Here is a 15,399-nt window from a genome sequence, read left to right on the forward strand (position 1 = left end):
TATTTTTCCTTATTTGAGATTTGATGCCGATTCCCTGATAATTCTAAACCCAGTGAGATAAGCGTGTGGAAACGGTTCCGGTGTTCATTCTAGAGACTCGGCCTTTGGATCCTGGGTCGTTAGCTGCTCGGTGATGCTCGATCAAAGACAGAGACCTCATGTCAATATTCGGCCGGACTGTACTCTGAGATCAAAACTCTTGCGTCTGTTTATTTGTGGGGAAAGTCGCGATAATGACCATCTGATTATAATGGTGCTTGGGATTTCATAACATTTCACAGCAGCATAGTTACCTATAAGCATGTAAAACGTGGGGAGTTATTTGAATTTAACGTTGATCTTGTTGAATAAATTTCCCCATATATTTTTCGATTGGTCGAACCAACGGGATTTAAAAAACAAATTTTCAATGCTGGAATTAAAATCACTTGAAAATTAATTGGGGGCGCGGAACGTTTGACTAGGTATAAAAAGAGATATCCGTGCGTGGTGTAAAACAACGTAGGCTTGGAAACGTTCCACAAAGTCGCACAAAGCCTCACACAACTGCACAAAGCTGCAGGACCAATGTGGCAGTTAAATCCTGTTCTTAAGGCCCTGTGCAATGATGCACCTGGCGACTATTCCGCTTGTTTCCTAATGACCGTTGCTAGATCTTGTGACTTATATAAGGACCTAATATTCTTCAGAGTAATAAAAAAATATTGCTCTTGGATGAGACAGTACACAGCAAGGACTTGTTTAGCATCCTGGAAGATCTTGTGACCTATGCATTTATCACGTCATAATTGAGAACAATTCCCAGTATTATGATGCTATTGTTTAACACGCAATTGCTTTGTCCCGACATCAACATGTTACAATTCATCATTCATGCTAACTTACAAGCGCCCCGTCTACCTTATCAAGACGTTCGACAACAATCTTGTCATCACCTTTTCCAGCATCATACGTCAACACCAACGTCATTTTTTAAGTAGTTTTCCTGTTACCGAACAGACACCATGACATATTCCTATAGCAGACCAAGAGTCAAAGAGAGACCAAACTAAGAGACGAAGGAAGACCATGCCCGGTTCCTAAAGAAGATCAAGAGTCAAAGAGAGACCGAACAAAGAGACGAAAAGACTATGAGTTAAAGAGCAGATCACGAAACAATTGGGTTGATTGTCGCCTAGCTATTGTTTGGGAACCGATTCTATGCGTGGTTTGTAAGTTGTCGATGTGGTTTTGTTTGTGTTTATATGAATTAAATTAGAGGGTAAATCTTAAAGGTCTGCATTCTATGTTTAAACAGTAGAGCAGGAGTCAGATATACGGCAGTGTTATATTTTGTACTACGTTCCAAGAGCGGCCAGCAGTGCAAATTTGGTGACCCCGACGTGATACTTAAACACGAAAATAAGCCTTCTGAGTGATATTCTGCTCAATTTATTCAACTAACTGTAAAGTATGGGTAATTTCTTGTGTCTAAAAATTAACGATTGTACGAACAAAAAAATTTTAACCGTGTCGAACAAGTTTTTCAGACATTTCTCGTTGTGCTCCATCAAGGACAAATATCGAAAGCATTTCGAACAATAATAAGGTATGTCGTTTAATTTTCTCTTGATTTTATGCGCCTGATTGTTTAAGAGAATGCCAAACTACTTTTAAGCATGTTTTGTCAAACGCGAAACCGTTTTTATAGTTTTAACTTAAGGCATACGCCTCAATCTCATTTTTTGTTGATGTCACAATGTTGTAATAACGCCTGCATCTCAATAAGTTTACGTCACAAGCGATTTCACTTTGAGAAGTGTTTTTCATGTCCGAAACGTTAGATTATTTTCTTTAACATACGTGACTGCTGGTTAGAAGTCCTCATGGAGGCATGACGTTAGCTAAGGTGCCTGACACGTTATTTTGCGCAAACGAGGTCGCCCAGAAAATTCAATTGCAATTTCACCCCAAATGATGTCCAACCGCGGAGGTTTTAAATGGCACCAGGAGCCAAAAATGCACCAGTCCAGCAAACAATTTTAATTAGAATGTGTGGTTGATACTACAAACGAATGGGCCCTTAATCGATTCATTTTTCTGTAAATATAGCATGAAGATTTAGCAATTTTCTACAGCACCCGGCACCAAGTAGCTACCCGATTCAAAGCGCCCAAAACCCCACTAAAACTGCCCGAAACTTGCTTAAATTCGCCCCAGCAACCGCACACGCATGTGGACGCACTCGACTGTAAAATTGACTCCCATGCATCAGTGAGTGCCCGTCTGCTGTCAGTTTCCATACGATCGAGACCTATTCGCGGCAGTAAATAACAAGAACAACGCACACAACAGCCAAAAGTTTCTGCCAGGCGTGCTAGTTGTGGCTGTGGGTAATTCCACATGTCTTTCTTCGACTAAGCGTAAATTTTAGTGTTTGGTGCTTGGTACTTATATTCTTCGACAATTTGTGCTTTGCCTGGACGTAAAAGTTTTCCCACAAAAGGATTGCGCTACACGCATTTTAGTAAATAACTCCCTAACTAAACCATTGCATTTTTAGCGCCTTAGCCAATCTTAATATACCTGCAGTATTACGTCAGACCCATTGTTGACTCGAAGTCGAAACCATGATGTTTATTTTGTATTGTAGAATTTGTATACTTGCGGCCAGACAAGTTTGGCTGAAGCAGTCTTGTGGCCCACCTATAAAATGGTAAATTTTTACATCGAAGTCCATGGAGGAAGAACTGTTTTTAAAGCAAAAGAGACCATCAGTGGAAATGTTGTAGTTGAATGCACAGAATCAATGGATTTTAAATGTACGTATTTTAAACTGTTGATCTTGCACTCAAAGTAGTTACATCTGAAGCAATTACTTCATGTTTGGCATCACTTTGACAGCACATAAAGTGTCAAGCAATATTTCTAACCAGAGGAATGTTGGTTAACAAAAAAAATCTTTCTGTCATGTTTCACGGGAGCTTTGTACAAGGGGTGTGGTGCTAAGAGTGTTTAGTCTCAGTTTTAGTCTTTTAGTTGTAAATACTGCAAAAACTTGTTCTAATCAACATTTCACTAACCATTAACTTTTGCATTTTCAGCAATTAGAATTACATTCAAGGGTACTGCTAAGGTTCAGTGGACAGAACACCATGGTCAAAGTAGCACCACGTATACTGGAAAAGAGTCCTATTTTGATGAAACTGTTGACCTTTTGAATTCCAGTAAATTTGCTCAGAAATTTTGTTTCTTTTATTTTGCAAAATGTGTGCCATATTGTAGTTAACTTTTAATTAACTAAATAACAAAATTTTGTATAGATATCAGACTAGATATTTAATTTAAAATCTAAAAATAATATGTATCTATGATCCTACGTACATATAGATATATGCATGTAAACACATCAATGGTTTTCAGCGGGACAACAAATACCTTCTGGTCGTAACCTTTATCCTTATCAGTTTCAACTTCCTTCAAACCTTCCCTCGTCATTTGAAGGTAACTGAAAACTTCTGCTTTAATTGAGAATATTATGGTTGTTGTTTTTTGCAAAGCACTTTTAGACTATTATTTTATAAACATTGGCAAATTATTTTTTAGTTCGGGATGGATATATTCGATACAGAATGCAAGCCAAACTCCAGGAGTCATTGACAAGTAAAAGCAGCCAACTCTTTTTTACAGTGCTTGAAGACGTAAACCTCAATAACATTTCCCATGCTAAGGTAACAAATTGTCAATTGAATTCTATTTATCATTGAGGAAACCGTATCTTTAAAAATAATGTTTACAAACTATCTCATGTGGACATGGGTCATATTTGAATAATGGTGGAGTACACATGAAGAAAAATGCCTTCTGCTTCAAGCAAATCTTAAATTTCTGATTGCAGTAGGGGTTGATAGTGTATGTCTGGAGCATGCCAGAACATTTTAGCCTCTTTCCGTGTTAAATGTAATTACTTTACGTTTTAGCATCCATCAGCCATGGAGGGATCTAAAAATCTATGTTGTCTTTGTTGTGCAAGTGGATTAATCGAGGGCAGGGTAAACGCAGACAAGGCTGGGCTTGTTCCAGGGCAGTTTGTTACGGTCAACGGATCTGTGGATAACATGAGGTTTGCATAAAATATTACTTGACTGTGTAATTCTTTGTGTTGTAGCACTGATAAAAACTTGTTTTACAACGCTTTTGTATTTTGTTGGTTTGCAACTAATAGGGGCAGTAATGAGAGTATGCTAGTGAATGTTTGTGACTTGCATTGCAGCAATTCAAATCTTCGAGAGTGCAAAATGCAAATAGTACAAGTGGCACAACTTCATGCTGAAGCCTGTGGTTGTTCAAAAACAAGAACACATGAAAATACATTGGCTAGTTCTGCTACTGGTGGAAAACCATGTGCCAAACGATCTTCTGTCACAATAGACCCCCAGACCATACAGGTCAGCATATTATTATTAAGTAATACTGAAGTTTGCTATGGAAAATATGTCTAAAAGCAGGCGTGTGTAACCCTTGTCCATTGGGATGCTTGTGGGGTGATACAAGTTGTCTGATGTATAATGTCAAGTATTTTTGTTACCACTTGCTCAGAGTGGTGTTTCATAACTGATGACGTATGTTGTTTTTAGCGAAGCATATATTCCGTTTTGAAGGCTCTCTGCAAAAATTCACCTGGCTGCTGTTCCACTTGTTTCCCAATAACTATTGCTGGGTCTTGTGACTTACAGGGGGACCTAATATTCTTTTAAGTTAAAATAAAAATTATTGCACCTGAATGGGAAAGTACACAGCAAGAATTTGTAGAACATCCATGAAAACCTTGTGTCCTACATTGTCTACAACACCTTTTTATATTGTAAATCGGAACATATCGATTATTCCTGTTATAGTCCTACTGATCAAAAATTTTGTATGCCGAACACAAACTTTTAAAATTTGTTTTTAAAAATGCATACCAGTTAGGAGCAGTGCTGCACATAGTTACTGATTGACACCTCATGTTGTTGATTGTCATGTCATTAATTAAAAGATTTGTCATATCACACTGAATAAACTTGCTAACTTACAGTGCCTAAACTCAAATTCAATTATTAAAGGCAACATTTCCCAAGTATGACAATGTTAGATTCTTTTTGTAAATAAACTTATGTTTAATGATCTACAAAAATTGTTTTCATGTAAATTATGCAGATAAATATGCTTTATTGGTATTTATTTTTGTAAATTGTTTCACCCCCCCCCCCAAACTTTTATCGTATAAAATTGGCCTGCAACAGCAAGGAATGCAGATTTATTTTTGTAAGGCACATACATAGCATTTTTGTCCAGTCAAGCGGTGCCATTTTTGCTTTGTTCCACTTTGCTGATCAGATGTGCATGATTGCTCTTGTATGCTATCCAACGTTTAATCATGTGATGCTTAGTTTTTGGGACTGAGGTTTTTCACCTGCAATTACATGGGAGCTTGTGTTTCTATGTTTTTAGGCATGAGTTGTTTCTGAATGTTGGAAAACCACAAAAATTCCCAACATTCTGCAATTTTTTTAACATTACTTGGGCCCAATCTTCTTTTTTTTAAAGGTATTTTTACTATTTTTTCAGCTTCCTGCTGTTGTGCCATCACACCAACAATTTTGCAAAATAATTGACGTGGAATATTTTGTTGAGGTATGTGAAGTAGAAACAAAGGTGTGACTGTATAATGTAAACAACATTACCTGCATGACAAAGGGTTAAGGATAAAAGCAATTTAAATTGAGCTTGCAAGTGGATAGTCAATTACTATTATTAAAATTTTTATTTTTGTTATTCAGCTGAACTGCAAGACGCCCAAGTGCCATTTTAACCTGAAGGTGAAAGCACCACTTGAAGTGGGAACTGTTCCTTTGGATCAAGATGTAGCAGCTGCACAAGCCCAAACACAAATACAAACCCAAGCACCAGGCAGTACCCAATATGCGCCACCCACTCAATATTCTGGTATGGTTTGTGAGCATGTTAATGAGTACTTCCAGAAAATTTTCACCGTTTTTTATTTTTGTGTAAAATCTTGAAAACAAATGTGCGAAAAACTTAGTATTTATTAATCTGAATATAAATGCCAAAGTTATTATGCTTTTCATCGAGCTGACGTTTTGAACACAACTTCATTCATCCACAGTGCTATTTCTGTGTTCATTGTGATCAAAACGTCTGCTCAATGAGTAAAAATATTGAGTATTTATATTCTTGAAAACAATGTTTACAAATACATTTTATACCATGCAATAATGCTCAAAATAATGTGTCCATATCATAATGCACAACAGGAAGCGGTGAGTGATACTGCATTCAATTGTCAGTACATTATCTGCTATATGGTTAGCTAACATCAGAGTAATTGTTTGAGTTGTGACAAATTATGTGTTTTGGGCCCAATAAATTTCTTCCTCAAATTTTACGTTTGTTACAATGGTCTCTTTATTTTAGTGCCACCACCAACTTACATGTCAGCAACGTCAGTCACCATTCCAGCAGATAAGGAAAATGTTGAGGCATCTTTTGCACCACAATACACTTATTATGATTGGAGTCAGCCTGCATTTACATATAACTAACATCTACCAAAAATATTATTTTAATCAATTTACTAATTTACCTGTGATGGCTTAATCCTTACCAAGTGCGTCCCCTCATTTGTTGCTGATTATATGCAGTTGCCTCATGTTTTATTTTTTATATGCAGTTGCCTAATGTAGAATGGTTTCAAAAGTGGATTTGTGTTTTTGTTTATTAAGTAGTTTTGTCACTAACCTCAATCAAAAGTAAAGTGTTTTTGCATGACAAATGTGTTTTGTGTTATTTCTATGCAGGCCTTTATAATTTTTTCCCTTCGGGGCACTTACATATTTCTGTGTATATATTCTCCTACCAACATTTGCTGTGTATTTTAACAACATGACTAACTAATACAAGTACAATGATTTAGTTTTGTAATAACATTATTGCATTAATTATTTGAAATTGTCAAACATGCAATTGCAGTAAGTGTAAGTTTGTACCGTCATAAATTCTTACATAACATAACTTGCATTCCAGGTGTAGGGACTACAGAAACCTAAAAATAAACTTGTTAATTAAATCTGGTGAAAAAACATTACATTGAAATAAGTGAACAACCTATTGTGTGAAGCTGTTTTGGGACATTACTGCAAGACAGTCACTAAAAGAGTATGTTATGTGAATTTGTTTGACTTTAGAATCTTAAAAAATATTACCACATAACCTTGCATGCAAAACCATCGTGACACAGTGTTTGGATTTTTCATTGAGCAGCAATTGGTTGCATGTTGTTAAACTGAAAGACCCAATTACGTTGTCGGAAAATATTTAAATCTCGCCTCACTTACCGAGTTTGGGAAATGCCTCTTGTCATATAATGCTCTGAAAAGGATGGGATATCTTATTTCTCATTTGTGGCATGGTACAAATGTAAAGGCAGTTGTGATGGATGAGTGATACAGACTTGGGTCAATACGTAAGGGAAATGAGCCTCCTTGCATGTTTACGTAAGTGTCACATGATAAAGTCATGTGGTGGATTTTTAATCCTTTGGGCTGCGGAATTAGTAATTGTGTTTAAGTAGGGTATGATAGTCACAATCCTAAAATACTAAACACTGTTTTGTACGAGGCCTTCTAGAGTTGCTCATAACTCCTGTCAGAGTTGGTGCAAACCTGTGTCATAAAGTGTCAATATTGTTTAATGACACATTCTTTTGTGCTAAATCTTTTGTTCATTTGGGGATGACAAATAAAACTAGTGAGCAGCTGTTTTGTTAATCCTGCAGCATTTTGTAAATTTTTACAATTGACTTCTGCTTAAAAATCAAACTTTGTATAAATGTCTACAACACACAAAATATTTATACAACTATACCTAGTGCAGTTAGGTGCAAGCAATTAGACCGATTTAGGAGAAAGAGTTACCAACTCTAAAAACAAACATATTTGCCTTTCTTATGGTAGTCATGTGATTGGGCATGAATCATTATTGAGTCTTTGAGCCATGTTTTCAGTCAAGGTTTGGCTGTCACATGGTGTTAGCTTTGGAGCAACAAGGTCTTTCTGTAAAACTCAAATAGAAGAAAGTGCAAAGCAATGTTTGGTATGTTTCATGGTGGTTATTTGGTTAGTTACAAAACTTTAGTACAAAAGCATTACAAAAACCTATTTAGGAGGATTCTGTTGTTTTTATGAATATTAATTATGGATTTGTTACCATTACATACTTTGCCGAAGTCAATGTTTTAAAACCAAATAAAAATGTGTTTGTTGATTTTTTTTGCATGATTACATTTTTTCTATTTGTCAGTAAAAGCTGGTCAAGTTAAACAAGGATTTACACAATTACTACCTTATGCACTGAATATTATTGATTTAAATGACAGAATTAGTTATGATATCTCCAAATATTTAATGCCATGCAAAATTTGCACCTTGCAATGCCAATATTAGCAGGTGTAACAAGCAGATATTAACAAATAATGAAGCTGTCTTCCCTGCAAAAACGTTATTTGTGCAAGTATTGTAATATTTCAAAATAGTAGAATGAACCTTTTGAAGCACATTTCATTTTCTGTTGTCGTAGATGTGTAGTTAAATGTTTTTTTTGTAAATATTTTACTATCTGCTGACAATTGTTTGCATTTAAACAGGATAGTGTTAGCTGGCTTCTGATAGTTTTAAGTTTTCGGTACACAAATTATGAACTTGTCTATTGAAGTCAGCGGGAACAAGACCATTTACAAAGCGAATGAGTTTATAAGTGGAAATGTGGTGGTGGAATGCAGAGAGTCAACATTTGCCAAATGTATGTTCTTATAATCATGGCACAGAGGAAACCATTTTAACAAACCTTATTTTTAGCACTACAAATAACCTGCAAAGGAAGTGCTAAGGTGAGATGGACAGAGCACCATGGCAAAACATCAACCACTTACACTGGCAAACAAAAATTTTGCAACTTGACAATTCAGCTATTCCAGACACAAGGTAATTATTGGCTAAATGCATATACTGAATATATACAGTATTGCTCAATGCTGTTTCAGGTGGCCAGACCATTTCGTCTGGAAGAAATTTGTTTCCCTACCAATTTCAACTTCCTCCTAACCTTGCTTCATCATTGGAAGGTTTTTGGCTGTCTTAATATATATAGTTTTAATCTCAAATAATTATCCGTGGCATAATTTTATTTCAGTGCAACATGGCTACATAAGATATCGCCTGCAAGCAAAGTTGCAGGAAACCGTCAAAAGTAAGGAGGCGGAAGTATTTTTTACTGTTGTGGAAGAAGTGAATCTAAATCTAATTCCAAATGCTCGGGTAATGTAAATTTTTTTCTTGCATTAACTGCAACCAAGTCACCAGTGCAAATAAACTAAAAACTCATTTACAACTTAGCCAAACCTGATAGTTTAGTATATGTAGTTGTTACCAAACTGTTTCATCAAAAATATGGAAGAATTTGTGGAGGTATAGTCACCTGTTAAAGTGTAATGTATAGATTTGCTTTTAAAGATATATTTTGTGAACGATGTAATCATATAAACTTCAAATATATGTAGCATCCTACTTCGGGTGAAGAATCCAAAACTCTTTGCTGTTGTTGCTGTACAAGTGGACTTATTGAAGGAAAAGTTAATGCAGATGTAATGGGTGTTGTCCCAGGACAATTTATTACTGCAAATGGAACAGTGGACAACCAAAGGTGTCACTTTTATGAATTACTAGCAAATAATCCCGTCCTGTGTCCGAGATTTAAAGCTGTAGTGGGAATAATTTGTACTGACTGCACTGATTAAGTCTTATCGGTCGAAACAGTGTGTAGTGTCAGTGTCTCAATGATCATTATTTGCCTCTATATGATTTGTATTTTGTTGCAGCAATTCTGATCTCAAAAAATGTAGGCTCAGAATTGTGGAGGTGGCTATCCTGCATGCAACGGCATGGAGTTTTACAAAAACTAGAACAGTTGAAAAATATATCACTGAGACAGAGTTTGTGAAACGCTGTAGGAGAAAATCTTCAGTCATGCTGCCTCAAGAAAGGATACAGGTTGATTTTCATGATTATTCTTTGCATTATTGTTAAAACTCTTTTATGAATATAATAATTTGAACCTATTTTAATTTCAGGATGGCAAACAGATCGTTAGAATGCACAACCAAATATTAAAATGGCAGATGAATAGCCAACAAAAAAGATTTTAGTGACATTTAAAAAAAATGCTATAGCAGTAACATAAACTTGTTGCAAATGTTTTCTTCAGCTTCCATTTGTTCCACCATCTCACCAGAGGTTTTGCAATATAATAGATCTTGAATATTTTGTGGAGGTAAAGTTGTGTATATTATTGATTTTAGAAATGTTGCATGTCGAGGGCTCTATAAGACATATAGAATTAGTTTTGGAACTATTGTGGGTGCTTGAAACATTTTTTAAATTTAAACAGCTTTATTGTGATTCTAGTTGACAGGACAAACACCCAAGTGTCATTTCAACTTAAAAGCCAGGGCACCTTTGGAAGTTGGAACCATACCGCTTGACCAAGGTTCAAACTCTGATCAAAACCAAGTTCCAGCTTACCAATGTAAGGTTTGGGTTTTTTAGTTTTTCTGATTAAAAATGCAATTTTATGAATTGACCTCTAATTTTGTGGCATTTTGCAACCAAAGTTGAGTAACAAACTTTGAGGTTTGTTAATTATTTGTTTGTGTTAATGTAATTAGAACAATCACTGGTAGTTGCTTTGTTTTTAGCAAACAATAATAACATGTGAAGTAATAATGTGTTTTGGCAGCACTACCACCATCCTACGTAGCTGTGACCACAGAAAACCCTGCACAGGGCCAGGGCAACACTTACTACAACTGGGATAATCCTGCATTTACCTACAGCAAATAGTGATTGCATGTTTGAAATTTGTTGTATGTTGTATATTGTGTTGTGTTTCCTATTGTTACATGTCTTACTTACAGCCCATATTTTCTTGGTATGTGTGGTAGATTGAGTGGTGTTTTGTAGTAATGTGCTCAGGACACAAACTATTGTATTCACAAAAAATTGTTTTATTTCATCTGTTTTAGTTTTTCAGAACTTCACAGAATGCATTTTTTTATTATAGTATCGTTCTCTATTTTGATTTTTGTCACTTATGTTATTCCAGCTATACAAAATATTGGCACTTTCATGTCTATTAGAGTTTTACTGCTTTTTGTATTTTTATATTCTATGTAACTGTTTTGTCTTGCACACTTACCTAATTCCTGACAACAGTCAGTGGCATTAATAAACAACTACGTTAAAAATTTACACTTCAATTCCTTCCCATACAGCAAATAGAGTCAACAGTTTTTTACTTCGACACAATCAACATCTGAGCCCACTGCCACACAACCTCCAATCAACTATATGAGTAACAAATATTTTTCCTACATAGATCCGTCGTTACTTTCCTATTAATCTACCAGTCTATTATGGCTACAAACTAAAACAGAGTTTAAAATTGGGTAAATTAAAAAAAACGAAAATCAACCTCATCTCGTCCTGCTTGTCTGTTTAAAGAAACGTCCATAGTCTTGATTTAGGAATTGTATTAACCTTCGCCAATACTGAAACAAGAAAAGCAACGCTGGTTTAAGATCTTTACCATACCAAAAGTATCGTTGTCCCCCAATAAAAGTGTGATGTCAAACTCTATTTAGACGAATACAGCATCGATTGCATCAGCCATGATAAATTCCGACGTACTTAGCGGCGAAAGCGCTTTTTAGAGGAACCTTTCCGAAAACGGGTGAAATCGTCCTCGGAAAACTTTCGCGGCACAAAATCACTACGACCTGCCGCATTGTCCCTTTTGTTGCCGCGTTTTTTCTTAGGACGGAAGTTAAGACTGGCAATATCAGGCCTAACGGAATTGAGTGGCACCGCTGGGGCACTGTTTGAACGAAGATGTCCTTCTTGGTCAACTTTTGCCCCGTTGCCTACATGCTTTTTGGGGTTCATTAATCGCCGTAGAACTTGCGCTTGTTCATCCGTCCCACGATGTGCCTCCTCAGGAACATGGATGACTTTCCCAAATGTCTTCGGATCTTCCTGTTCATCTTTAAGCTCCTCTTTACCTGGCTCCACCTCTATCCTGCGCATTCTCCACACGAAGTCGCCCGAGAGCATATGACGCAAAGTAAGGGGTGCGGAGTTCCTATCTACAGTCAAGTCGCTTTCCGAATGGTGCCTGCGTTCCGATTTTGAATTTCCTCCTCCGGGCATGAATAAATCAAAGGGATTCCAAGTAGACTGGCGAATCACATCGAGTTTTTGCCTGACCATTTTCTTTTCAGACTTGGGCGGGGTCGAGGCGTATCTTGCACCATTTACAAGCATTTTGTCATCTTCAGGCGGACCAAACAAGCTCGAAGTTGACCGGGAACGTATCTTTTCTTCGGATTGCACCAAGTTTACTTTTCCGTGCCTTCCACGTGACCAATCGTGTGGGCAACGAAGCAGATCGCCATAGCTTTCATCAGGTTTTGCCGGAACTGGAACCTTTGTATCTGACACGTCCATGGCGACGGATTGTGACGACTTAACGTTGGGTTTTATACGAGCATCCATGACCAGTCTGTGAACGACCAAAACGTGTTGTCTCAACAGTGGCGGGATCGGATTGCAACAAGCGAGGACGCCCTGGGCTTCGCGCGGAAGTATCTCAGCGATTTGCAGAAGCATGTGATTCGGAAGAACATAGCCCGGGCTTTCATCTTCACGCCTTGCCATCGAGTCTCGCCAGGTGTGGAGCAGGCGTAGCGCCTCCATTTGCTGCGGATTGAATTCTTTTCCCTTTCCGCGTCGGATTCGACGTTCCAGAAGATGAAAGTGCGATTTAGCTGTCAGACAGGGCTTCTCATAACGCAGCAGGCAGAGATCACGGCTGGTATTGAGGGCATTTTGGAGGAGATGAGTATTGCCCTGACCATTTTCCAACAGCTCGTTTTTCATCAGGTCATACAGGTACAACAAGTAGTGAGTGTCGCCCTGGATTTGAATGATGAACGTTACTTATGTAAACAGATCTATAGTTTGAAAGGAACACCAACAATCACAAGTTAATATTACAGAATAAATAAACACTTTAACAAATGTTTACCTAAAAACAAGCACTCAAAAACAACACAATTGGTGCAACAATTAAAAACAAAGTTTATGTGAAGACCTACCACTGCATATGACACCATTTCTTCTGGCAGTGGCCTGATTCTCCAGTCGGCAAGCTGAAATGTTTTGTCCAAGTTTAAGTTGCAATAGTGGTGTAGCAAGAAACCAAGGGAATGCCGTGGAATCTGTAAGACATGGGATGCCACACCTGAAGACCAAAATAACAATGGTGAAACTAAATCCACCTCACAATGCATTTTACAGCTTTTACCGGTGTCAAAGAGGTTGACAATGTATATTCCAAAGTCCCTTTGCAGCCACACAATGTCCGAATCTGCACCGTGGAACACTTTCACAATAGTTGGATCTGTGAACACTTCATTCAGAACATAAAGCTCAGATCTCAATGTCAGTGTGTCCACAATGTAGTCTTGCTTCCTGGTGGAAATCTGTTCCATACACATCGATGTTAATCATGCCAAATTGACTGAGAATATTATGGAAGCATTAAAAAAAACAAGTAGAGTCTGTGTCAAAAACATTTGAGAACCAAATAAGTTTTTTATGCGAGAAAAATTTTTAAATTCCATTTGGTACAAAACTTGTATCACATTTTGTACCTGCATAAGACAAGTTATCCCCTGGAATGTTCGGTATGAATGATGTTCCAGATCAACAGCAAACTCACTTTCAGATTTTAGGTCACTTAACAAAGCATGCAAGGTCTGTATATTGTCAACCAAAATATGTGCCTCTGGATCTAGGTCATCGTATCTGAAAAGAAGTTGTGTTATTTAAGTGACAACATGGATTCTAAAGACTAGTTATCTCCTACTTGTGAGGAGTAACTTTTTCCAACTGTATGTCCATGGGCATCCAGTGCTCCAATTCATATTTATATGGATGCTCATATATAGATTTATCTTCAGTTTGTGATTCCCTTGCTTGCTTTATTAAACTGGCAATAGCTAAGGAGCCATCCTGATCAAGTCCCACTATATTAAAAATACATGCTAATACTGTTGTCAGAAATTCAAAATAGTTGACAAAAAAAGATTTTATAAAAATGGAAAACAATTAGGGAAGAGATTGTCCACTTTTGCAATTGTAAAAAACTGTGTTATTAGCATGATACCTTTGTCATGAGTTGCCAGTAGGCCTTTCGGCAATGGTTTTATTGCATTGGGCTTAATTCTTATTTTAGGAACAAAGGGAGAGTTTGTATTGTTGATCACATCTTTAAACTTCAGTTGTGGTCGAATGATGTTGTGTGCTTGCATCAACCTGCAGTAAAATATGTCCCCTCTTGGTACCACATGACAGTATGCAACAAAATAAATTAACAGAGTTATTACATACCTGAATGTTTTTGACTTTCCTTGCTTGTTCACTCGATTCCAAGAGGAAATTACTGTTTTGGGTTGTTCAACAGAAGACTCAGCCCTAATATAGAAAAAAACATCAACACTTGCAGTTGCAGTAATATTATACAATTGTACAGTTGCAGAGCATTACAGTCATGTCAACACATGGGAAGTAATTACTATTTCTAAATGTGCTATGTCCTTACAAGGTGTCTGAATTGTTTTCTGATGTGTCTTTTGCCTTTTTTACGCCACTACATTCATCAATCAGCACAGACACTCTTTCCAATAGTCCGTCATTACATTCCACCAAACAATCGGTGTATTCCTCAATGTCAGTTGAACTAGTTCCAAAGTTATTCTGTTACAGAAGTACAAGTTTTTTAACATATGTATCTAAACTACAATTTAAATATGCAAACAGGATGTTTACCTTTAAACCTTGATTGGCCAAAAGCTGGGTAATTCCTTTGAGCAACCGAGCTTTTTGGTCAGTTACAAAATCACGAAATCCAGTAAAACTGCTATAGAATTCAAAATCATCACCAGCCCCTGGGAAGCCATGAGTTGAACGAACAAACTGTAAGACAGCTGCAAGAGACTTTTTTGCAATTTCATCGGGATCAAGCTCAGGCTCGTCACTTGTGCTGGGCTGTTTATCCATAATTTTTATTTATGTTTTGAGCGTTAAAACCTTGCCAAATTCCGTGGGACACACAGACTTATTAATTAGGCAGCAATAAATTTATACAATACGAGATAATCTAAATCAACATAACAACATCAAATGCTTTTCCATTTTCTCCAACATAATTTTAATATTCCTCACATCGCCACCTTTCTCCCAAAAC

The 15,399-nt window shown here is 36.9% G+C and overlaps 3 protein-coding genes across 4 annotated transcripts; 2 read left to right on the forward strand and 1 right to left on the reverse strand.

Moving 5' to 3' along the window:
• Nucleotides 1–2,640: 2,640 nt before the first annotated feature.
• On the forward strand, nt 2,641–6,592 carry LOC145910631 (arrestin domain-containing protein 3-like). Its single transcript, XM_082997820.1, has 9 exons — nt 2,641–2,801; nt 3,084–3,206; nt 3,403–3,483; nt 3,586–3,710; nt 3,960–4,102; nt 4,253–4,427; nt 5,590–5,655; nt 5,802–5,967; nt 6,457–6,592. The coding sequence occupies exons 1-9, from the start codon at nt 2,693–2,695 to the stop codon at nt 6,582–6,584; spliced, it is 1,116 nt and encodes a 371-aa protein (XP_082853946.1). The 5' UTR covers nt 2,641–2,692; the 3' UTR covers nt 6,585–6,592.
• Nucleotides 6,593–7,071: 479 nt separating this feature from the next.
• On the forward strand, nt 7,072–11,331 carry LOC145910632 (arrestin domain-containing protein 3-like). Its single transcript, XM_082997822.1, has 10 exons — nt 7,072–7,197; nt 8,684–8,838; nt 8,895–9,020; nt 9,080–9,160; nt 9,229–9,353; nt 9,596–9,738; nt 9,914–10,085; nt 10,300–10,365; nt 10,500–10,620; nt 10,831–11,331. Exons 2-10 carry the CDS (start codon nt 8,733–8,735, stop codon nt 10,932–10,934), a joined length of 1,044 nt encoding a protein of 347 aa, XP_082853948.1. The 5' UTR covers nt 7,072–7,197; nt 8,684–8,732; the 3' UTR covers nt 10,935–11,331.
• Nucleotides 11,332–11,666: 335 nt separating this feature from the next.
• Nucleotides 11,667–15,264, reverse strand: LOC145910871 (exosome complex component 10-like). 2 transcript variants are annotated; one of them, XM_082998085.1, is made up of 9 exons: nt 14,982–15,264; nt 14,755–14,909; nt 14,544–14,627; nt 14,320–14,468; nt 14,020–14,152; nt 13,805–13,958; nt 13,456–13,633; nt 13,247–13,392; nt 11,667–13,064 (listed from the first exon to the last, which is right to left on the reverse strand). In XM_082998085.1, the coding sequence occupies exons 1-9, from the start codon at nt 15,210–15,212 to the stop codon at nt 11,781–11,783; spliced, it is 2,514 nt and encodes an 837-aa protein (XP_082854211.1). In that variant the 5' UTR covers nt 15,213–15,264; the 3' UTR covers nt 11,667–11,780. The 2 variants fall into 2 exon arrangements, with proteins under 2 accessions (XP_082854211.1, XP_082854210.1); XM_082998084.1 differs by having other exon boundaries at nt 14,020–14,179.
• Between the last annotated feature and the right edge of the window lie 135 nt (nt 15,265–15,399).

The sequence above is a fragment of the Ascidia mentula genome, chromosome 8 (assembly GCF_947561715.1).
Source record: "Ascidia mentula chromosome 8, kaAscMent1.1, whole genome shotgun sequence".
In the NCBI taxonomy this organism is placed as follows: domain Eukaryota; kingdom Metazoa; phylum Chordata; class Ascidiacea; order Phlebobranchia; family Ascidiidae; genus Ascidia; species Ascidia mentula.

Bases quoted from the DNA above. Each gene is read 5' to 3' on its own strand.
- LOC145910631 (XM_082997820.1), top strand. From the start codon at position 2,693: ATGGTAAATTTTTACATCGAAGTCCATGGAGGAAGAACTGTTTTTAAA. The intron at 3,207-3,402 runs GTAAATTTGCTC...AATGGTTTTCAG, and splicing joins TGTTGACCTTTTGAATTCCA to CGGGACAACAAATACCTTCT. The intron at 5,656-5,801 runs GTATGTGAAGTA...TTTGTTATTCAG, and splicing joins ACGTGGAATATTTTGTTGAG to CTGAACTGCAAGACGCCCAA.
- LOC145910632 (XM_082997822.1), top strand. From the start codon at position 8,733: ATGAACTTGTCTATTGAAGTCAGCGGGAACAAGACCATTTACAAAGCG. The intron at 9,161-9,228 runs GTTTTTGGCTGT...ATTTTATTTCAG, and splicing joins CCTTGCTTCATCATTGGAAG to TGCAACATGGCTACATAAGA. The intron at 9,354-9,595 runs GTAATGTAAATT...AAATATATGTAG, and splicing joins ATCTAATTCCAAATGCTCGG to CATCCTACTTCGGGTGAAGA.
- LOC145910871 (XM_082998084.1), bottom strand. From the start codon at position 15,212: ATGGATAAACAGCCCAGCACAAGTGACGAGCCTGAGCTTGATCCCGAT. The intron at 14,628-14,754 runs GTAAGGACATAG...TTTCTATATTAG, and splicing joins GAAAACAATTCAGACACCTT to GGCTGAGTCTTCTGTTGAAC. The intron at 14,180-14,319 runs GTATCATGCTAA...TTTTTAATATAG, and splicing joins ACTGGCAACTCATGACAAAG to TGGGACTTGATCAGGATGGC.